We start from the raw sequence: 25,197 nt of genomic DNA on the forward strand, positions 1-25,197 counted from the left end.
ATTTTTTGTGCTGCGCCAAAACAAACCTACCCCAGTACCCACATTAAATATTTGTTTAAGTACGTACATTTTATAATTTTAGCTTCGCTGTAGATACAAAAAATATCTCAGTTTTCATTAAAATTCACATTTCTGAATCAATTTAAACTTCTATTATTTTATCATTTCACATTATTTTAGTTCGCTAAACAAGAATGACAATTTGGAGAATTTCCCATTTGTCAGGAACGTGTGGGCTTGACCTTTCATAAATAATACAGTAATAATATGTTATCTCTGCCCTTTATACTACGCCATTTAGGGCCTTTCCACACGACATATTTTTTGCGCACTGACGACGCGCGCTTTTAATGCGCTCGTCTTCTGCGCGTTTTCATGGCGTCTTGGCCATAGAATTAGAACGTTAGAAAAGGCATTCCATACAATCGAAAATGTGTCACCCTCGAAATGAGTGAGCTCACTCATCTGAGAGCAGTGTGCCATAGGACGCGTTAACAGCCGGACGTGTTAAACTCATTAATTACCGCGTTGTTTTTCGCTACATTTCGCTCCAGAATGCCGTCATGTGCCTTCCGACAGTGCAATAACAAAACGAGGAATACAAATAAAGCCAAAGGTGTAATATTTCACACGTAATTACTAAGATTTTATTAATATTTAAATTATTGTCTTCCATTTTATGAGAAAACTCAAAGCGAAGCGTAAAATGAGCGAAAGAGAAAGTAGTATATGATATTACTGTTAGACAAAAAAGGACATTGTATTTAAAAAAGAAATTTCTTTGTGATTGGTTATTTCTTTTGTGTGCGTAAAATGTTACTGTGTGCGTTTTTCGACAGCAGTTTCAATGAAACTTACTTGCTATGCCCCTTCCTTTAGTGTTATATATTCCGTGGTTTTGGCAGATATAAAGTTTAAAACGTGACGGATTCCTTGCGTTTTCTGAGCGTTCAACTTGCGTTTGTATCGATACAAACGACTGCGCTGTAAAAAAAACGTCGTGTGGAATGGCCCTTATTTATCAAAGTTTATGTTACGTTAAAGGCCATTTATCGGTCATTGAGTATTACAAAAGGGATGGCCTTTTGCCCTTTTGTTTATAAACAGCTAGAATTTGCCCGCAATCTCCCAGAAATTTGCAAATCACGCGGAACACGACATTTTGCTGTGGCTTAATTTAGTCAAATAGTGGTAAATAAATTCTTAACATAGGATATTTATCAAATTTTTCCAAAGTTAAATTAATTGAATTTTAAAAATTTAAGGCTGCATTCGGAGTTATTTTATGATCGCTGGTGTTAGTGACATAATGTTTTGACCTTTAAGTCTATAATATTATTATATTATGTATATTATGTATAGTTCATAAAATAAGTAACGGTACTTTTTTTACATGGGGAAATGCTTTACGCATCCCCGGCGGATTGGGGACATCGGCCGGGGTATGTAGGACTCTCCGAGGAGCTACCCACTAAAACCCCATGGTGCTTCACTCCCCGCTTAGACAAAGTTAACGGTACTTAGTAATAATGAACTGCCCTACATGAGGCTGTAGCACAGATAGCTTTACATTATTATTCGTGACGTATAGACAGACAGAAAATAAATGATTTCTAAATAAGATACGAATCTTATGAAAAGAGTCTGAATATTCGTTTGTATGTATTTAGAATACCATTATAAACGAGCAAGGCTCATCAAATTGATTTCCTAGAAATGGATTCTCTCTTTGTACAATTATATAAAATTCGCATTGGAGTTCTTAGAATATTGTGGAACATTCGCAGTAGTACAGTCATCAGTGTTTTCTTGGAATAGGTAAGTAATATTATGTTGTCTGTTGGATACGTAACTATAGCGTTTTTAATTTTTTATCTTAGTTATCTACTTGAGAATCAATTGAGAATAAAGATTAATTTATTATGTCAAAAATAAAATAAGACGTACTTTATTTTTCTAATTAATCCTTCGATCGTGGATTCTTGGAAATCTATTGTTATTCTATTGTGTCTCGCTCACCGGTAAGCTTATGTGGCTTGATGGGTGTTCCTGTTAAAATATAATATGTAAATTGATCTAGATCAATTTACATATTATATTTTAACAGTAACAATATTTTAATAGGATTAGCTCCTATTAAAATATTATTCCTATTAAAGTATTTCAACATTATTATTTTCTTTCTATGATATTAGAATTTTGTTGTTGTTGTTGAAAATGTTTCTATTTAATTAATCGTCTTAAATGTTGTGAAATCTTCAAATTACATCTCCATTTAAATGATGTCCAGACCTATAATTAAACGGAAAAATCGAGATCAAAGGCAAAGGAGCGCTAAAAGCTTAGAGCCATTTTGTATTCCTTTTGTATCTTGCGATCACGTAAATAAATTGAAAAACAGGCTATGAATATTCAACGCTACATTTGAGGATCGTTTAACATAAAAATTTATTACAACTTATTCAATTAAATATTCGAACATCACCATTAATTTGCAGTACGGTAATTGTCGACTTCAGATTTGATTTTACCCTAGATAATAAGCCAAAAATTTTCTTTAAAGGCACTTAATTTATAGATTTACGCGCTGCGAAGAAAACCCAATTAACGCTTCAAAATGTACGGTTGCTGGTTACCTTTTTTATTTATTTATTTCCCCCTACATGATACAGGCCAATTGTTACTTTTATTTTCCTTTTCACAGATGATTTTATGATTTAATACAAATCCTTTTATAATTTCTCTTACAAATGAATCCTATGCCGATTACCATATAAAACGATAGAACATAATAATTATATTAATTTTAAACAATACATTATTGGCACTTTTCAAGAGAAAAACTTATATTGGCATACAATTTCTGAAAATCTTTAGAAATCTAGATACCAACAATGGGATGTCTGCCAGCGATAGGTTCATACAGTGGCGGGGCAAGACTTAAGTTTAAGTGGGGTGTGTGTATACAAGATATATTTTGCGAGGTCCCCTGATGGGTGACGCAAGAGGATGGATTTTGTTGAGATAAAGGTTAAGTTTATGATACTCAATTTTTTATTTATAAGTAAAACAAAATATTTTTTTCAAATTTAAGTATCAAAATTCATAGATCCGAAAAAATCCTACAAAATCCGGCGTAAGGCGTGGGCGATGGCCCACATCGACCACGCTGCCTCTGGTTTCGTACCTGTAAAGACCTGGAGAACTGGGTGTCGCTGTATCTGGCGGTGATCTTCTTCTCTGGCATGGTGTACTTGGGCAGGGTCCGGAAGAACCACGCGCCTGACTTCTTCCAAACCTCCCTGGACTCCGCGCACAGATTACACATGTACTGGTCCCGGGGGTATAGCGACGATCTACGTTATTCAAAATGGCGGTTAGAATATATTATACTCATAATAAATTCAGTTTTGATTTTGAAATTATTACAGGTAGTTTGTGTACCTTCATGATTAATAATTATTTTATGTGAATTAAGCTAGAGGCGCTACGTCTGACTACCACACAGTAGTTACACAAAAAAAAGTAGAGTAAAAGAGAGAAAATAGAGTAAAAGAGTGGAATATTACTTCCACTTTGGAGCCGCGTCGCATGACTTCAGCTGAGTCCTGGCGATTCTAATATTTATACGTTCCGTAACAAGTGTGCAATGCCACTAAAAGAGTATTCACTTTGAAAATGCTCACTTTTCTAGCCCTTTCAGTCTTCACGCTTTTTGGACACCTTTAACTTGTATCGTAATGGGCCGTTTACATTCAGATTTCAGCCCTGTCAGACAGTGAACGCTGGGTCACTTGCGCTGCCACTCTCATGCTGCTGCCGTGGCCCGACGCGGCACAGTAGACGGCTGAGTGTAAACGCTCCCTCGCGTGACACGTCGTATTCAGGGTAATATTTCTGACAACGCGAGGAGCAACGGCAGTGGCTGAATGTAAATGACTCTTTACATTCGTTATGCCCCTACCCCCTTCTTCCCGCTCCTCCCTCAGCTGTTACGTACACTCACCTTTGCGCTGGCATCTCGATGACGCACTTGGGGCAGGCGGAGTTCCTGCACAGGGAACACGTGCGGAGGGGCGACAGCAGCTTGGACGTGTCGCCGCACAGCAGGCAGGTTTTAGGTGCCGGACCGGACGCCGTCCGACGCATACCTGAGCAAGATGGTCGCCGATGATGTTTTATGGCTCTGTACACACTCGTCGAGCCGGCCGAGCGCGAGTGTGTACAGGGCGCTCTAGTCCTCGTCTCGTTGGCTCGCGAGGAAAACCAGAGCAAGCATGTACGGCTGCCGATCTCGGCGAGTGTTTACATCTTGTACAGCCGCCATTCACGGGCGTATATAAATATATAGCTTTGACAAGGGAGGCTAACGTAAAAAGCGGCTAAGTGCGAGTTGGATATTTTTTATACAATGTGTACCGCACCTATTTTAATCGCCGAGGTACATATTATATTATTGTCGAAATTGGACAAGACGTAAGATAGATAGTAATGGGGGGGAGGTCCGGACCCCCAGGATACCCCCCTTATATACGCCCATGCCGCCATTATACTTTATGTTACTAGATGACGAACGCAGCTCCGTTGCGCCAAAATTAGTTCCGGCATAAAAGTATCCTATGTCCTTTCCCGGGACCTAGTTCAAGACGGCTCACCGTTTTTGACGTGAGAGGATTACCTGCCTTTTAAGGCTGACAGACACACTTTCACATTTATAATATTAGTATGAAGTAGATGACTTCCGCAACGTGTATTACATTATTGTCGGGGAGATTGGGACCTGAGTCCCTCAGGTCCCAATCTCCCCGACATATACGACACCCTTAATTCTAGTCAACCACAGCATGTGGTGATATATAATATCAATAATTATCACACTTTTAGTCCCACTGTCCTAGTGTTTCTGTGTGATGTTTATTTCCCTTGGTCATTTTCGGCACGCGTGAACGGCGGGATCGATTTTGATGAAATTTGACGTCTATAGGCTATAAAGGGAAAGAAAGGGCATAGGCTACATTTTATCGGTTAAAAGTTCCTGCCCCATTTAATACTGCGCATACGAAATTCGTGGGTAGTTTAAAATAAAAATTAAATCATACTTGTTTGTTTGCGGCGAGTCGAAACGATTTAATCCAAGGCTGATTTGATGCGATCAATCGTCACGATTTTCATCAGATCGATCGTAAAGACCAATCGTATCGTATATGGGGCGCTTTAGTCTCACGCTGTCCGTCGTCACTGATGGCCCGAGATGTATGAAATTCTAGGAAGCGTTTCCGAAAAAATCGTATATTTATCAGCACGCACGCACCGAACGCGCCGCATTTTAGAATTCGTTGTATGAAATGATGTGAAACCTTGCACATTCGCATCTGCACCGTACGCGCCGCTTTTCGTGTACTACGAGTATGCGGTGCGTTCGACGAATGTGCGATCAGCTAAATTCGTAGTGGTTTGCGCTGATATTTCACACAATTCGGGGTCAGCGCCGACGGTCAGCGTGAGACTGAATTCAGCCTAAGGCTGCCTTCACATTAAGTCGCGAGTAGTACGGCAACCACGCGGCACGTTTTAGTATAAACTCGCGCGGCTGCCGCACTACTCGCGACTTAGTGTGAAGGCAGCCTAATGGCGCATTTTCACTGGTTACGGCCTGCATGCGGGGTGCGAGAGATCATGCCACGACCAATAGACATGCGCCATTCGTTGTCACTTGTCATAGACTCCCCGTATGCTGTATACCGTACGAGTTAACGACTAATGAAAATATGGGTGTTCGCTGCGTTAAGCGTGCGCCCGGCGCGGCCACCCGCGAGGCGTACTTGTATTATGTCATATCATAGAGCAGCGTTGCGTTGAGCGGGTCAGCCGTCGCACGAGGCGAGCGCACGGCGCGGGAGCCCGCGACGGGCAGCCGCGCCGGGCACACGCTCAACGCAGCGAAAGCCCTAAGATTTTTGTACACGTAATAATGTCGTTCGTCACGTTACTGACCTTCAAGTCGAGCGACTAGTCGTCCGACGCGTTTGGCTTCCGTTTCTTCTAATTTCTCAGCTCGCTTGACGACAGCCAGAATGGCATCCCTCTCGTTAGGAGTCAGCGGGGGCTCGCTGCGGGCAGCGCTCCAGCCCGTCCGAAGCCTGCGTCACACAAAATTACAATTAGACGTCTATTGTTATCGCCATAAGGTCGAAAGTGACGGTGACCGAGCAATGAACGTACAGACGAAATATTCAGAGGAAAGGAGAAATTGACCTACACATATACGTTGACTAATTTGAGGTTATTTGGAGCCTATGGGGGCTATTCAAGGATCAGGTGTTTTTTGTAACCGCACTTTAAAATAAATTTTGGTGTCGTTGGTAGCTTCAGACGAGTTGCAAAATACATAATAATATTATATTATGTAAAGTTGCTTGCAACTTCGAGTCGTTAGCGCAGAAATTAGTTTTTTGCGAAGCACAACATTATGTACGACACATATTTTTGTCTTAAAAAGTTTCGTTTGTCTTTTCAGTGGGCTCAAAGATTACAATAATCATCCAAGTGCGAGTTTTTGCTTATTTTTCCTCTATAACGGTACGGAGCCCTTCGTGCGCAAGTCCATCTCGCACTTGGCTGATTATTTTTAATCGTACGACGAATAAACGTCTGCCGCTAACCAACATTACTGAAAACCATTTAAATACATTTTATGGGAAATGTAGAAGCATTACACCCTCTTTTTTTTATTATCTTAACCTAATATTCAATTATAACTATCGTCGTAAAACACGACGATCTCATATTATGAAGACATGAGTAGATGAAAGGGGTAACTGACAAATTGAAAACTATTATTTTTTTATAAATGAAGGCTTTAGGACCGGGAAAGTAATATGTAATAAAAAAAAAGGATTATTTGTATAGCTAGACGTATTAGCTGATGATGAAGTGAGGAAGTTGCAAGGGTCATTCAAGTTATAATGAAAAAAATAAGTATAACACATTTACTTGACGCATCGCTGGAATGCAATAACATACCCGCTCCAATCTCCATAATTACGGAGATTCCGTAATTTACCGTATCTAGAGCCTTATAAATTATATATTAATAGTTTGAAAGCTATAAAAATATAATAAAAATACAGCAATAATCTTCACTATATCAACATTCCTTTCCCCGTTTTAAATTTTCAATTTTTGTTTATTATAGTCATGATATTATATTAGCTTCCAAAGTAGGTAATACCAATTTATTAAAATTGAAGCATACTTTTTGTATCTTCCTAGTATTTACAAATTACATTTATTTGAAACGCACGACAACAAATATACCACATTTCATTAACTACACATTCCCCGTTTTAAATTTTTTAGATCAATTTTGAACTAAGATAAGTAAAAAAAATAGGATTTTTGTGCGATCTCGGCAACGCGTCAAATGTATGGTCAAGATCGTTCGCTCGGGGGATGGTCTAAATGTGACCTTGTTATAATTGTTAATTGTAAATGTCAGTTACCCACTTCATCCACTCATGTCTTCATATATGACCGCTTTATGTGGCTTTATCTCTCATTGTAGTTATACGCCCTTATCAGCTAATCGTGTAAGCCCCGGCCAGCTTGTTGCAAACTTGTTGCTATTCTCTCATTATAGGGTGTAACAAAACTAAGTTATAATACTTTAGGGTGTGTACCTGTTGCTTGTTAAGGGTTCACTGTGAAAGTGCTGTGTCACTGAACTCTCTACAAGGAACACGTATATACCCTAAAGTATTATCAGTTTAGTCTTGTTACACCTTGTTTATTATATATCAAAATATCTCTTTATAAATAAAAATATAGTTTACGGGGTGTAAAATTACTTTACAAGTTAGAGGGGGATACACTTTTTAGCACTTTAGAAGAGTCTCTCTCGGAAACTATACAGGTTAGGAAAAAATGATATTAGAAACCTCAATATGATTTTTAAAGACCTATGTATAAATACGCCACACGCATAGCCTAGATGATTTTTTTTGTTTCAGTTGTACCTATGGGGCCTACAATTTTTAATAATTAATAAATTAAATTAATTAAATTAATCGCTGATGTGTCATAGAGAACTTGAAATACAAAGCTCCATACATTATCTGTCAAACTCTTCATTAAATAATTGAAGGTTAATCATAATTAAAATATGTCTCTGGCCGCCGTACTCAGAGACATTTAATTATGATTAACCTTCAATTTAATGAACGACACAAAAAATGACAGATAATGTATGGGGCTTATGTCAAAATTTACATTTAATATTTTAATTAATTAATGTTCCACTCTGAGTGCAGCAGTGAGTACGGCGGTTAGACTTAAAATCCCACTTGCATGATCTGGGTTTAAAGTTATCCCTCGGTTAAAACTTTTAAATATCATACGTCTCTTTCATAAATTCGAGGAACGAGAGAAATAGCAAGAGTGGGGAGGGAAGTGGGCAGCGTGAATATGTAAATAGGTGACTCGCGCAGCGCGCTGCCACTGCTCATGCCGCTGCCATTGCCCGGCGCTCCCCCGAGTGTCGGTTTTTCGGGCGGAAGTCAAAGGACGGGCAGCGCGAGCGCGAGTGTTTACATTCAGCTCTCTGGCTCACTTGCCGCCAGCGTTTTGAACGAGAAGCACGTGCGACAAAATCCACAAAAATGTCACCGTCTACGATATCGCCGCCAACTGAGTGGAGTAACGAGAAAATCATTAAGTTTTTTCTATTTCTATGAATTACCCTCATCCACAATTTCCTTAGGGTAAAAGGGGAGGGTAGGGAAGGGAAGGGAAGGGAATAGGGGAGGGTAGGGAAAGGAATAGGGATTGGGCCTCCGGTAAATTCACTCACTCGGCGAAACACCGGCGTGAAACAGCGCTTGCGCTAAGCGCTGTTTCACGCCGGTTTTCTGTGAGATCGTGGTATTTCTCCGGTCAAGCCGGCCCATTCGTGCCGAAGCATGGCTCTCCCACGTATCAAATGCGTTTTGATCTCTTTTTAAAATATCCATAGAGTTATATATACTCAGCAGACATAATGCTGTCGCCGCAACAGTTTCGATATCCGCCATCGTTGCGAGTCGTTACGTACCTAAAAGAGTATGAGGGCTGAGTGTGACCACCCAGTCGCCTCTATAATGCCGCAGAAGTATTTGAGGCAATATTTCCGACAGCGGCAGGAGCAGTGGCAAGGGCTGAGTGTAAACGTGTAATTATGTACATACCTAGGAATTTTAACCAACACTCGTGCAAGCTAGTTGACCTTAGAATTAAAACGTGTTCAGGGATCAAACCCAGACGTGTCACCAACGCTTACCTTCTTGAGCACTAATTGATAAGTGTTTGCCAGGGTGCAGGGAAAGTCCTCAGAATACCTAGCTTTGGACTTTAAATACTGAAGATGGAGTGGAACCAACTTTTGTTCCTGATCCTGGTCTTCCAAACGTTGCTGATAACCAGTGATGCTTTTTTACGAAATTCAAGCATTTTCGATCTAGATATTTTCGATTATGACGATTTTCGTAGGTAAGTTTTTATTTATTTTCATTTAAAGATTATTTATTAATTGCTGATTCTGATGTCTTTTCGTTACCAAACGAAACGCTACCAAATATTAAAGATGTTTTGCTGTTTCCCGCCTTGCTTGTTTTTTTTTTATGAAATAAGGGGACAAACGAGCAAACGGGTCACCTGATGGAAAGCAACTTCCGTCGCCCATGGACACTCGCAGCATCAGAAGAGCTGTAGGTTAATAGGGTAATAGGGGAGGGTAGGGATGGGAAAGGGAAGGTAAGGGAATAGGGGAGGGTAGGAAAGGGAATAGGGTAGGGGGTTGGGCCTCCGGTAAACTCACTCACTCGGCGAAACACAGCGCAAGCGCTGTTTCACGCCGGTTTTCTGTGAGAACGTCTTATTTCTCCGGTCGAGCATTCGTGCCGTAGCATGGCTCTCTTTGTAAGCTGGTTTACGTTGTTTTTTCTTTTAGTTCATTTTTTAGGGTTCCGTACCCATAGGGTAGAAACGGGACCCTATTACTGAGACTTCGATGTCTGTCCGTCTGTTTGTCTCCAGGCTGTAACTCAAGAACGGTAATAGCTAACGAGTTGAAATTTTCACAGATTATGTATATCTGTTGCCGCCGTAACAACAAATACTAAAAGCAAAATAAAATCTATATTTAAGGGGGGCTCCCATGCAACAAACGTAATTTTTTTTTGGCCTTTTTTGCTCTATATCAATAATGGCAACAGGTAGGTACTTGAATTTTTCTCAAAGTCCTAAGTTATATATCTACTTTAATATTTAATAATAATATTAAAATAAAATAAAAAATTAAGGGGGGCTCCCATACAAAAAACACAAATATTTGCCTAATTTTGCTCTATAATGGTACGGATATAGGTTAAGTTGAGTTTGATAATTTTTATGTTGTTTCAGTACTAATATTATGTTACATACCAAATTTCAGCTTTCTAAGACTTCAGGAAGTACCCTAACAGTTTTGATGATCGGTGAGTCAGTGACCAAATTGTGGATTTTTGGACACCTATAAAATCTAAAGTATAATAGCTACGATATTCAAACTTTGCGCATTTAATAACTATACCCATGTTATTATATCTTAAAAATTTCAACTATCTGGCATTATTCAAACCAAAGTTACGAGGGTTCAAAAATACGACGAAACGTTTCGAGAAAAGGTAGGTAGTGCCCTTGCGCGCTTCGCTTGGCTCATCTTGGCGGGGGCACTCCCGTGCCCCCAGATTTATTTGTCGTTTGATTTGGTGAATTGGCGGCAAATCTAAAACTCTTCTTATGGCGGCTCTCGACATAGGCGAACGCGTTGGCCAACGCGTCTGCAGACGCGTTGGCCCAATGTGTAGAACGGGCGTTCGCGCGTTGGCCGTAGGTATTTAGACGTTGGCCGACGCGTCTGCGAGCTTGCCGCGCGGGTCGGAAATGTCGGCAAAGATCAAAGGACATTTGTCGCAAGCTTCGTGCTTCATCCACACATAGGCCGCGCGATCAGTTCGCCCGGAGTTATAGTTATGATAAATATAATAATATGTAATAATTTTTATATGTAATAATTTAATAAATAATAAGTAGGTAATAAAATAATTACTTATATTATTTTAATATTATAAAATATTATGTAAAAGTGAGTTTATTTCTTTGTTTGTTACGTTTTCTCGCCTTTTATTTATTTATTTCGAGAATACCCTTTAAAAACTTTTTCTTGTCCACATTTACAAAGTAATTATATGCTGTGAATAAATATACAGCTACAGCTGTTAGCGACTCAACATCCATTTTGAATCCGTCCGCACATTGGCGCGATCCAAAGCATACTGAGCGACCTTCCTATGTGTGGATTACTCACAAACGCCGTTGCAAGCGCACTGCCAACGCGTCTGCGAACGCGTTGGCCAACGCGTTCGCCTATATGGGGAGGCGGCCTTACACGTGAAAATGAACTTAACGCGAGAAAATTTTCAGTTAATGATTTTTTATGACTTTCGTTGTGGGTTTACTCATTAACAAAGCTTTGATAGGCTGCTATTACCATTTCATAATGAAGCCGCATCTCGTGTCACTATTTACAATTGATTTAACAAGTTTAATCGTGGACGTAGCAATCTCACTGATGATCCGCGAGATTCATTTCCTTTAACAGCGACTACTGAAGTTAACATTAGTGTTGTGCGACGCATGATAGAGGGAGATAAAAGAGAGACCTACCAGCAGATATGGGCAAGCCTAGGCATTGCTATGAGTCAAGTTCAAAAAATATTACATGAACATTTAGGCGTCAGGAAGCTTTGTACCAGATGCATTCCCCATACTTCAATCGACGACCAGAAACGCCTTCGCATGGACTGGTGTCGCCAAATGTTAGATAAGTTCAACGGCGGTGACTCAAATGCTGTATTTGACAATCTCACAGGTGATGAAAGCTGGGTATATTGCTGTGAACCCGAAACCAAAAGACCAGCTCAAGGGGTGTTTCCTTTCGAGGTTTGGCCAACTAAGGTAAAGAAAGGAAGAAGTCAAGGCAAAAAGATGATTGCCTCATTCTTTGGTCGGAAATGTAATTTTGCGACAGTTGTGCTAGAAAATGAAAGGACAGTTACTGCAGAATGGTATGTCAATCGCTGTATGCCTGTCATCTTGGAAAAATTTCGACAGCAGCGCCCTCGAAGCAGGACACTCCTTCACCACAACAATGCTTCAGCGCACTCCGCGAGACGGACTGTTGAATATTTGACTATGGCACGTGTTGAGATATTGAGTCATACGCCATATAGTCCTGGCGCCCTGCGGCTTTAATTTATTCCCAAGAAATGAAGATACAATTCGAGGTACTCGCTTTACGAGCCCTGAAGATGCGATAAAAGCGTACGAAAATGCCACAGAAGAGACCCCTAAGGAAGACTGGGCCCACTGCTTTTTTCGGTGATTCCATCGAATGTGACGATGTGTAGAGAGGAACGGAGATTACTTCTAAAAACAATAAAAGTATTGTCAACTTTCTACATTAAGCCGTTTTTCATTTTCTAAACATTTTCAGTGTTACCTAGGTATCTCAATATCACACTACCACACTGTCTCATAATTAGTTCATTCATTTTGACCTCATAAATTGGCTTCTAGGCTAGGCATAATTCGTTTCCCGATTCATATCTTTGAAAAACATACAAATATAATATAGCTGAGTGCCTATCGATATAAACTCTTTTTTTTTTAATATGAAATAAGGGGGCAAACGAGCAAACGGGTCACCTGATGGAAAGCAACTTCCGTCGCCCATGGACACTCGCAGCATCAGAAGAGCTGCAGGTGCGTTGCCGGCCTTCTAAGGGGTAATAGGGGAGGATAGGGAAGGGAATAGGGGAGGGTACGGAAGGGAATAGGGGAGGGTACGGAAAGAAATAGGGGAGGGTAGGGAAAGGAAAAGGGTAGGGGATTGGGCCTCCGGTAAACTCACTTACTCGGCGAAACACAGCGGAAGCGCTGTTTCACACCGGTTTTCTGTGAGGACGTGATATTTCTCCGGTCGAGCCGGCCCATTCGTGCCGAAGCACGGCTCTGCCACGTCAACAATTATTTAGATTATCTTATATTATGATTATCGGGGATTATCGCTATTTGCCTGTTTGCAGATCAGATGCAGCCACAACCAAAAATAAATGTGTAGACACAGAACAGAGAATCGCACCGGCCGAGGACTGCTTCGACTACTTCATCCTGGCTGTGATTTGGACTTTCGGGTACGCATACAAGCAGAAGTTGATGGGCGTGCAAAGTAGAGCCAAACTCGGCGGGCAATGGGTCATTCACGGCCTCTGGCCTTCGTGGCTTCATGAAGAGAACCCAAATTGTGTAAGATACGACCAGGTCTTCGTTGAATACCGATTAAAAAATGAAAAATTTAGGGGTCCACTCAAAGACGACAATCTTCATACGTTTTTATCGAATAACTGGTATAGCATCAGACAGACACCGCCCAAGAATTTATGGGATCATGAATTTAAAGCGCACGGAAGCTGCGCTACCCGTGCCAGGAAGATTAAAGATAGCGTTGGCTATTATAGAGAAGCTCTCCGCTTGTTTTTTAATCTAAATCTAAATACCCTATTTAACAACAACAAATATCGTGCTGGAGACAAAATGAAATTGTCGCAAATTGTTGAAATACTTCACGAGCAAGTTAAGAAGAAAGTCAAAGTCCAATTTACACCACAAAAAGGGGTAAGTATGGGCTGGTATGGGTCAATACTCAATTCAGACCGCAACGTGACGTCAGAATAAACAGAACAGCCCTAGTAGACAAGGCGTTGGCGTTTACGATAATCGCTTGTCTAGGCCCTCCGGCGACGTGTAGAAGCATTTCTAAAGTATTGAATTGGCAGACTCCAATTCCATGAGACGTCATGCAAATCTGTCAATTCAATAAATGCTTCTACGCGACGCGTTGCGGTCTAAATTGATCCGGAGTGCGTCGTGCCGTCACTCGCTTCATTCCTGCGAGCTCAATACCCTCCCAGCCCTTCTTAGGGTAATTTCACATTGCGACGCCACGAGGTGCACCTTACCCAAAATCGATCCCTGAGAGGTCGGGTTTATTTGCGGTCTTTTATGTTAAAGTAGCTATAAAATTCTTGGAGATTTTAAATATATTTTTTATTTAGCGAGCCTTCGCTGGTTTAAAATAAAAACTGAACACTCGTCAGCTCCAAATATGTATTTATTTTAAAACACTTCGCTTATCCGAAAAAGAAAAGAAAATTTGAAAACCCATTCTACGCTCCACGATCTATATCCATAAATATTATAAACTAGATTTTCCGCGCGGCTTCGCCCGCGTAAATTAGATATTTCACAGAAAAATCAGTCACAAAAAAAGCCTATAATCCTTCACGTGGTCTACTTCCTACGAGTATCTGATCCAAATAACAAATGATCTCTAGTAGTTCGTGAGTTAAGCCCTTTCAAATAATTTCCCCCGTTTTTTCCATATTTTCCTCTATTTCTTCGCTTGACTATTAGTCTTAGCATGATAAAATATAGCCTATAGCCTTCCTCGATAACTGGGCTATCTAACACTCAAAGAATTTTTCTAATCGGACCAGTAGTACCTCAGTTTAGCGTGTTCATATAAGCCCTTTCAAATAATTTTCTCCGTTTTTTCCACATTTTCCTCTATTTCTTCGTTTCTATTAGTCTTAGCGTGATAAAATATAGCTGATGAAATATAGTGATATAATATAGTTCCTGAGATTAGCGCGTTCAAACAAACACCATTCCGATTTATAATATTAGTATAGAATATAGATGCAAAATATCTTTTTGTCTGACGACTGGTAAAATACGGTTCTAAACGGTCCAGACTTATACCACTGAACTGTTTTTAATGATATATTTTGACATGTAGATATTTTGAGTTCCAGGAAAGTATAACGGTTCCCGCGCCATGAACGAATTTCAGCGGAACGGAGTTGAGTGACGTCCCTTTATTTCGAATAAACCATTAAACATTTTTTTAGGGTACTGAAAATTATCTAACGGAGTTGTTTATCTGCTATAACTACAATCTGGAAGCTATTGACTGTCCCTATTTAGAGAGTCAAGACCGTAATGGGGATTTAGAGATCACGTTTCCTGCAAACATTCCTAAGTAGTCATCAACATCGTAAGTGTTTACTGTTTTACCTGTCTGTGTGAAACGGTGTAAAGTACCCGTGAGAGGTAAACCTGTTGGTGTATGACATCATGTGAAATGAATAAACTTTAACTAAAATGTTATTTTGTGTATTTATAATATCCTTGCTAATATTATAAACTAGCGACCCGCCCTGGCATCGCACGGGTATTAAATATATAGCCACTGAAAATATGATTAAAATCGATAGCCTATGATCCTTCACGTGGTCTACTTCTTATCTGTGCCAAATAACATAAAAATTGCTCCAATAGTTCGCGAGATAAGCCCTTTCAAATAATTTCCCCCGTTATTTCCACATTCTCCTATTAGTCTTAGCGTGATACAATATAGCCTTTAGCCTTCCTCAATAAATAGGCTATCTGACACTGAAGAATTTTTCAAATCGGACCAGTAGTTCCTGATATTAGCGCGTTCAAGTTAGCCCTTTCAAATAATTTTCCCGTTTTTTTCCACATTTTCCTCTATTTCTTCGCTCCTATTAGTCTTAACGTGATAACCTTTTAAAGGGATAAAATATAGCCTATAGCCTTCCTCGATAAATGGGCTTAATAAAAGTATTAAAAATATATATATAAATTATGATTTAATTTAACAAAATAGTCGCTAATTACAGCTGTGTATTTAATAATATCTATGGACGCTTCACACCACGTCAGTCTGGCCCCGTGGTAAGTACTTAAAGGACTTGTGTTACAGGTACCAGACAATGGAAATATATTTAATACTTATATATTATACATATATTTAAGATTTTATAATATCACACACATATTTAATACACATCCAGACCCGGGAACATTGAAAACCAGACAACGGAAATATATTTAATACTTTTATACTATACATATTTGATATTACATAATTATATTTAAGATTTTTATTTTATTGGGTTCCGTTTTTTGCCATTTGGCTACGGAACCCTAATGACGAAAGTCTGGCTTGCTGTATTCATACTAATATTAAATACAAATGCGATAGTGTGTCTGTCTGTTTGTCTGTCTGTTACCTCTTTACGTTCAAACCGCTGAGCTGATTTTGCTTAGGGGAGATACTTTTGAATCCGGGAAAGGACTACTTATATCTCGGAAAAAGGTACGGTTACCAAGCGAATCGAACCTTGACGCAACGGACGTCATCTTGTTTGTAAGTAAATGTGATAGAAATTGTACAGAGTTTGAACTTCGAACGTACAGGAAACGGATGCGGCTGATAGCGCTCAGTGACAAGGTCGCATCCTTGCTTTTATTTTTAGAACGAACCTGCGAGCAACCTTTAGCTATAGAAAAATAATGAAAGGTCAATGATCTAATAGTCAGGGAGCCCTAGAACAATTTTTTTTTATTACTATCAAGCAAATTTTACACATCAAGAAACATACAAAAAATCAGCTGGGTTCCGTTTTAGGGTACCGTAGTCAACCAAGTTTTGTTGATTACAATTTTTACCCTTAAACTGAACCCTAACCAGCAGATTTTTTGTAGGTATATTTGTAGGTATATTTGTAGGTTAATAGTTATATAATTGAAGAGTAACATTGTCCTACAAATAGAACAATCCATATTTTAGGACCATTAAATCAAAGTATGAAATCCTTTGTATCTCTGTTACCACTTTCAAGATTATTCGCAGATAAAAATGTTGTTTGTCAAATCAAAATGAAGCTACTCACAAAAAATTAGCTTGATAGAAATTAAAAAAAAAAAGACGGGTTACACTCCGGGTGTGTCGGTAGAAGTGAAAACTTGATTATTAACGTTGTGCATTATTTTTTTAACCCATTTTTTATGAAAAACGGGTAAAAAAATTGTTTTTTTTAATTAATCGAAACCCTTACAATCGATTAAATTTTTAACCCATTTTTTATGAAAATCGATTTTAAAAAAATCGATTTTCATAAAAAATAATCGAAACCCTTACAATCGATTAAAAATATAGACAATCGAAAAAACAATCGATTGTTCGATTAATCGATGTTACAACACTACTCTCCAACCGTCTTACGGTTTTTCGATCAGCACGAGAATCTGACGCGAGTTTCACAGTTTAATTTACCCATCCCACAAAAGTGCTCAACGCCGCTAAAGAAGTTTTCACTTCAAAAATTTGCTCTAGGGCTCCCGGACTATAAATGTTTCTCTGAGGGAGCATTATGGAAGTCCGTCTTTTATGTGGAAGATAATTAGCCTAAACACTTATATTTCTAGATCTATATGACTGGAATTTTCTTTGTCTAGGATCAAGTAGCAAGTACAGGGGGACACTAAAAGTTTTGCACTTCTAGCTTTTTTGTTTTGAGTTTTGAATGTTATATTTTTTTAAACCTTGCAACCTTCCTAGCAACATAAAAAAAAAAATTGGCGGGAAATCATTTGTCAATTGTTTTTTATCACGCATTAAAGTTCTACGTACGCAACGAAATTGGAATTAGGTCGAAAAGATTTTAGAGCGATGATTTTTAATGATTTTAAAAGTTCTCTCACTCCGCAAGACTGTGCTGCTCGTGTTCAAAATCTTTTGGGAAGAAAGTACCTTGTTTGAGCACCGTGAGGAGATGGTATACTGAATTTGAGAGAGGTCGAGTTTCTTTACATGACGAATTTCGTGAAGGGCGGCCTTCAACTGCCGTCAACGAAATTAATGTGGCTACTATTAAGCGGCTAATTGAAGAAAACCCGCAGATTATCTATGAGACAATTTGAGGACTATTGGGGACTAGTATGAACCAAATTAAAAAAAAATTACACGAAGAATTGTCAGTTCGGAGACTTTGTTGTCGTTGGATCCCTCATGAACTGACAGCGGAGCAGAAGCGGGCTCGCGTGGAATGGTGCTCACAGATGCTACTGAAGCACGCCCACGGACATTCTAACGCTGTTTATGACATTGTCACAGGAGACGAAACGTGGATTTGTTGTTTTGAACCCGAAAAAGAACAGAAATCTTGTGAGTGGGTGTTTGAAAATGAGAACAAGCCAACAAAAGTGAGGCAGGCGAGAAACGTTGGTAAGAAAATGATCGCGTTTTTTTCTGACATATGGATCCCATCTGTACAATTCCACTTGGAGATTAAAAGAGTGTTAATGCTGAGTGGTATACTACCATTTGTTTACCCAGGATATTAGAAAAGATTTGCGAAAGACGACCAAAAAGCCGCATTCTCCTACATCACGACAACGCCTCTTCACACACGGCCAACAAAACAAAGTCATTTTTAGGTTCCAAAAAATCACAACTCGTCACCCATCCTGCACATAGTCCCGACCTAGCACCCTGTGATTTCTGTATTTTTCCCAAAATTAAAGATTTAATGAGAGGTTTCACTTTTACCAACTCCGAAGAGGCAGTGATAGCGTTCAATCAGCACGTAGAAAACATGCCTTCAGATCTGTGGTCCTCCTGTTTTGAAAAATGGTTCGGTCGCATAAAAAATGTTTAGAATGTAAAGGAGAGTATTTTGAAAAGCAATAAACATAATATTTTGGTTATAACACGTCGTTTTTTTTAAGTTACGCAAAACTTTCAGTGTATGTTTATACTTGAAAATTTACTACTCTGCTCAAAATTCGATACTTACTAATAACGCAAAAATGCAAAAATTTGGCAGGCAAGCTTTAGGACTCAGGGCCCAATAAGTCAGCAAGATAGGCCTAGGAAACTATTGATAATACTTTTAATTATTTTTCCATTGGCTTATTTCTTACATAAAAACAAAACCGTAACATAATATAACCGTAATTATAGTGCTAAAACTATAAATAGCCAATAAGCACGACAGCCCCCCCTTTCTTTCTTTTTGAACTTAACTTATTTCGGTATACTAATCTTTACAGAGTTCCTACTATTTCTGAACTAAGACTCTTATGCCTGTTTTCACCAACCGCTTCCTAACGCTAAGTGGTTAGCAGCCATTAAGGGTACAATATCCTTCAAGATTTCACGAATGTTTGTGTGTCACGTTCGTCCTTAAGGCGTAAGAACTTTTTCAAAACATTACTTTTTTTAAATGTGTTTGTTTTAAGAGATAAATGACCCGCAAATATCGCTAGGGTTTTTTTTAATATGAAATAAGGGAGCAAACGGGTCACCTGATGGAAAGCAACTTCCGTCGCCCATGGACACTCGCAGCATCAGAAGAGCTGCAAGTGCGTTGACGGCCTTTTAAGAGGGAATAGGTTAATATAGTAAGGAAGGGAAGGGAATAGGGGAGGGAAGAGAGGGGAATAGGGTAGGGGATTGGGCCTCCGGTAAACTCACTCACTCGACGAAACACAGCGCAAGTGCTGTTTCACGCCGGTTTTCTGTGAGAACGTGGTATTTCTCCGGTCGAGCCGGCCCATTCGTGCCGAAGCATGGCTCTCCCACGTATATAGGGTACACTTAGCGTTAGGAGACCGTTGGTGAAAAATGCAAATAGGCATTAAACTTTGTCACTAACTCATGTAATGTCATCGATAAAACAAAATACTTTATCAAAAATTGGACTGCAATTTTCCAGGTAGGTTCTGAGTGCAGATAACCTAACTTCAACGTATTGCGTTTTCCGCACGGTTAAGCATGACCAACATTTATTAGTTTTTCAGTTGTTTCGAATCGCTTTTCTACCTTCATATTATACTACTGTGTGGCAAAATAAACTGTACAATTTTATTCTACTTCGAGACTTATAAACAAAAACTACCTAAGTATAAAAAAATCTAAATAATACGTTTTTAAGCCTTTTGGTAGCTGGCAAAAATGAAACACGATGAAAAAGTGGGTTTTGCTAATTTTGTTAATCTCTATGCAAGGAATTTTATAATAATTCCCTGGCTCATCACATTGATATCCTAAGTTTGTTAGTCAGTCGTAGATCGCAGATGGTATTAAAAATAAACACAAATACAAGTCACAAACACTGTTTATCACCGGGAAAACAACGATGTAAACAAAAACATTTGCAGCGGAAAAACGCTGAATACTCACTTAGCTCGCAGCGAGAGTTGTCTGTCGTTAGGGCACACATACTTGTTACCTTTGCTTTGATAGTTCATTGTAAAAAAAAAAAACTTTTAAATAAAGAACGTTCCGTTTCGGGATACACCGAACGCTCCCGCCTGTTGATTCGATACAACTGTTGCTTTGCCGAGGCCGTCCCACTCCCACTACATACATAATCGATAATGTACTGTACATTTCAGCATGTTCCGTCGTTTATCTCTCGCTACATCGTAAGGGCACTTAACTTATAATTGCTACTCGTCTTATATTATATTCTATCTTATAATTAAATTAATAAGAGGTTCTAACATTGTTGAGACTCGAAAGAGCTTTTTTGACGTGCTTTAATAAAATAATAAATATACTTTATTGTGCACACGTTAAGAAGAAAATTACAACATTTATTAACTAATACAGTGTACTACAATGGCGGCCTTATTACTAATTAGTAATTTCTTCCATTTAATTCAACAGGTAAAGGACTGAATATTATTGAATTATTATTATGAGTGTGCAATATTGTAGTAGATAAGATGACATTATTTTTAATGATACATACATAAATACATACATACCAACATTAATATAATACACATATAAATAGGTAATAACATAAAAAGTAAGTACAGAAACAAATTTAGAGGTTGGAACTTATAGCTAACAGTAATAACTTGATGATCAATTTTGAATATTAATTATAATAGCATGAATGTCAATTTATATAGGATGGGTATTATCACTAATAGAAAGAAAATGTTCTTTTACCAGCATCTTAAACCGATAACGTGTAGCCGTCATTCTTATATGGGTTGGTAGTGAATTCCACAGCCTTATTCCCGTAGCAACAAAAGAAGAGTTATAGTATTTAGTTTGTTGCACAGGCACGTCTAAAAGGCGATTTGAAGCAGAACGTAACTCTTTCTCTGCTTGTCGAAACGAAAAGTTATCCTTTAAATAAGACGGCAGATACGGATCATGTATGATGGAGAACACAAGTGACAGAATGCGAGCATCACGTCGAAGACGAATTGGCAGCCACTTGAGTTTCCTACGGTATTCGGATACATGATCGAACTTCCTAAGGCCGAAAATAAATCTTATGGCAAGATTTTGAAGCCGCTCTAGTTTGTTGAGCTGTTCCTCAGTCAGTTTGACAAAACAAGTATCTGCATAATCGAGAATAGATAAGATCAGAGACTCTGCTATCCTTATTTTGGTCGGTATAGGAAGAACGTAGCGCAGTCGGGAAATGGAGTACCAAGTAGCAAACACTTTTCTGCTAATTTCTTTACTTTGTTGTCCCCAGGACAGGGTTTCGTCAAGGTAAACCCCCAAATACTTTACAGTCTGACTTAAAGGTACAATTGTACCATCAACGACCACCGATGGTAGGCTACCCCTGTCAACTCTAGAAATCAGGCCAGGACTACCAATTACTATCAGCTGTGTCTTGGTTTGATTGATATGAAGACCGTGGCGCATCGCCCAATTGCAAATGACATCAATATCTCTATTCAAATTATTCAAGGTGGCATATAGGTTATTTAAAGTCGTCTGAGAGTAGATCTGTAAGTCGTCAGCGTAAAGGTGGAAAGATGACAGAATATTTTGAGTGATGTTATTAATAAAAAGGGCAAATAACAGAGGGGATAAGACACCACCTTGCGGAACACCAGTCGAGATAACAGTCCAATCAGAACAAGAGTTGCCCAACTTTACTCTCTGGCGGCGTCCCACAAGATAGCTTCGGAACAAATTATAACCGATGGTGATAAATTTAGAGACTTCAAGATTCCAATCAATACATCGTGGTCGACAGTATTAAATGCACTGCTAAAGTCGAATAAAGCTAGTACCGTGAGTAACTTTTTATCCATGCCAAGTCGTATATCGTCAGTTACTTTTATTAACGCAGTAGTGGTACTGTGACCACGTCGGAAACCTGACTGAAAAGAGCTTAAAATATTATTCTGCATTACGTAATTAGTAAGCTGATGACAGACCAATCGTTCAAACACTTTAGAGAGAAAAGGTAGTATAGAAATTGGACGGTAGTCTGAAACCAGCCTAGGTCTAACAGATTTAGGTAATGGAATTACACTAGCATCCTTCCACGCGCTAGGATAAATTGAAGTAATGACAGCATGGTTAAAAATATCCACAAGTATAGGCACAATGATATCGAGAACGGGGATAATCATTTTTCGACTAATACCATCGTCGCCGATAGCATTAGAAAATTTAAATGCAACATATTTTTTGACATCATCCTCATTGAATTTATTAAGAACAAATGAAGGAAAGTCGTGCGTGGGAAAATTTTCTAGACTGTCAATAGTTTGAGACTTTAGTTGCGAGCTAAGTAAAGTTAAGGGAGCTGCAAAGTGACAGTTAAGGGTATCTGGGTCTAACATGTTGGTATTATTATCCGCACTTTTGCCGACTCCTAGGGATCTCAGGAATTTCCATACTTGACCGGGCTCACCATTTTCCAAAGACGAATGAATGTAATGCCGCTGAGCGTCCCTACACATTCTGTTACAGCGATTTCTTATTTGGATGTACTTCTCTCGGTGGTCCCTACTGTTGGAGTTTTTGTATTTAGTTTTCGCAGAATGCTTTTGCTTAATTAGTAGTTTAATGTCCTCAGTAAGCCATGGCGCTGGATAATGTTTTAATTTAACGGGTCTAATTGGGGCATGTCTGTCATAAAGGCTAGTAAGAAGCGAGTTAAAAGTATATAATTTATTATCAACATGATCAGCCTGAAGGACCAAGGACCAATCAATGTTTTTAGCGTCATTCCTCAAATTCTCAATATTTAGAGCTGCAAAATTCCGCTGCATTAAAACTTTCCTCTTTACTTTAGGAGGACGCACACTATAAGAGAGGTAGATTAAGTCATGAAAGGAGAAAATATCAGCGGAACATTGACCATGCCTTTGTACAAGATTAGGGGATGACACAATCATGAGGTCCAGTAAAGAAGGGGTACAGCCAGACATATGTGTGGCGTTTGTCGGAAGCAGGTGCAAGTTACAGCTTTCCAAAATTGAGGCGAGTCTCCTAGATCTAGAGTATTAATCACCCTTAACCATGCAGGTATTAAAATCGCCCATAATAATAGTATGCTGGTAGTTCGGGGTGTGTGATTCTAGCAGTTGCTCAAATACTGAGAAGTAGTCCATCTGAGAAGAAGGACAATAGCATACGCCGAGGAGAACTTTATTTGTAATCGTTAATTGAACCTCAACGAACAAGTATTCTGGAGAGTTGGATACAGGCGGCTGAGCAGACAAACTCACGTGAGTATAAACTAGATCTGACCTTAGATATATAGCTACACCTCCCCCGGTCCTGCCAATTCGATCATTTCGGAGTAACTTATATCCAGGTGAGCAGTAAGTAGTGGACGGAAGGTACGGCTTGAGCCAGGACTCCGATACAAGGATGGCATCAATGTGAGATTGATCAGTAAAGGAAGCAAGAAAATCCGGGAAATGTGCCGGTATGCTTTGGGCGTTAATATGGACTACATTGAAGTTTTTATGGACATTCACAAAGTTGGAGGTAAGAGCTTCATCAAGGGGAACAAAAGTAGCACTTAAATAACTGTCATGGCTGTCACTGTTCACACAAACTGAATAAAAATCTTCAAAACTGGGATTATGCATAAGTTCTATAGCAATTTAGATTAATGTTTAATAAATTAAATATAATAAAATACAAATAAATAAAATATAATTAAATAAATAGTAATAAAATACTGTTTAAAAATCAATTCAACTATCACCTTTACCCAGCAGTGCCAAAAAAAAAAAAAAGAAGATTGTAGATATAAAATTCAAAATCCAACATAAACAAAAAACAAAAAGCAAACACAAAAAAAAATGCATAAAGAAAAGAAAATTAAAAAAGCAAACCAAACCAAGTCATTGTAAAATACATTTCTAAAAGAGGTACTAAACACAATAACAATAGTAACAAGTTTATAAATATTATAGTAAATTAGTAATATACAGTACCAATTGCATTAATAACTAAGTATACTATATTATAATATTATTAGTAGGACATTAATATCAAATTTAGCAGTATAAAATAGGTACAGTATAATAAAAATAAAAAATAAAACAATGGACTTTTACTAGTGCAGTGTTGATGGTTAATCAACGACTTAAAAAAAAATCTGCATTTGACAATTGACACTTAAATATCAAAACATTGACAAGTGACAATTGACAACTAAAATTTCTAAGATTCTAACCTGTTCGATTGTTAACGTAATTTTCAAAAACTTTGCTGTGCTTTATATTATTTTGTTACTAAAATATGTAGCTCTTAACTTCGTTACGCCAAAGTCCGTTCGGAAATCGTACATTATTCCGGGATAATAGACAGGCGATAGAAATACTAATACATATATACACTTTTTTATATTAGTGTGTATTAATAGTAATAGTGGCCCAAATATTTTGGTATAAGTATTTTCTTTTCATAAAGAACACTGGTTTCTAATGAGATATAAGCAGAGTAGACAGAACTATATTAGTATATTAGGTACAATTCGTATGTTGTACTACTACAAAAATATAAATATTTTTTTATTCTAGTAAACATAGAGTACACTGCTATTTAGTTATCTGTGCCCTAACCCCTAAGGTGACTTTCCGATCCAAAGATCGGAAAGTTGTTTGCGGTTTGGGCCATAAATACCTAGCGGCTAGGTATATTAACTTTATGGTTTGGGCACAGCGGCAAACCGCAAGCAACCGCGATCGACAAAAATTCAAAGAAATAAATGACACTTTATGACATAGGCCAGGGGTCACCAGATGGCGGCCCACGGTCCGCCTCCGGACCGCCGCGCCGCGCCGCGATTGTGTGCGGACCCAGGCATTTTCGAAGATCAACTTTGTTAAAAATAAATATCGGTCTCGACTTACTGATGAACATATTATTATCTCCAGGACTTAATGTCAATAGCTTGCACCAAT

At 38.6% G+C, this 25,197-nt stretch overlaps 2 protein-coding genes across 2 annotated transcripts in view; one reads left to right on the forward strand and one right to left on the reverse strand.

Moving 5' to 3' along the window:
* LOC121728101 (rabphilin-3A) overlaps positions 1 to 20,319 on the reverse strand; it is a 39,895-nt gene extending 19,576 nt beyond the window's left edge. The window contains exons 1-4 of the mRNA XM_042116210.1: positions 20,186 to 20,319; positions 5,995 to 6,140; positions 4,007 to 4,151; positions 3,188 to 3,356 (exon numbers count right to left, since the gene is read on the reverse strand). Coding sequence (XP_041972144.1) covers positions 3,188 to 3,356; positions 4,007 to 4,151; positions 5,995 to 6,140; positions 20,186 to 20,253 — 528 coding nt within the window. The 5' untranslated portion in view covers positions 20,254 to 20,319. The remainder of the gene's footprint in view (positions 1 to 3,187; positions 3,357 to 4,006; positions 4,152 to 5,994; positions 6,141 to 20,185) is intronic.
* Positions 1,742 to 15,303, forward strand: LOC121728104 (ribonuclease T2-like). Its single transcript, XM_042116216.1, has 4 exons — positions 1,742 to 1,818; positions 9,347 to 9,522; positions 13,161 to 13,749; positions 15,045 to 15,303. Exons 2-4 carry the CDS (start codon positions 9,398 to 9,400, stop codon positions 15,177 to 15,179), a joined length of 849 nt encoding a protein of 282 aa, XP_041972150.1. The 5' UTR covers positions 1,742 to 1,818; positions 9,347 to 9,397; the 3' UTR covers positions 15,180 to 15,303.
* Positions 20,320 to 25,197: the final 4,878 nt, after the last annotated feature.

This window comes from Aricia agestis, chromosome 6 (assembly GCF_905147365.1).
Source record: "Aricia agestis chromosome 6, ilAriAges1.1, whole genome shotgun sequence".
NCBI classification, from domain to species: domain Eukaryota; kingdom Metazoa; phylum Arthropoda; class Insecta; order Lepidoptera; family Lycaenidae; genus Aricia; species Aricia agestis.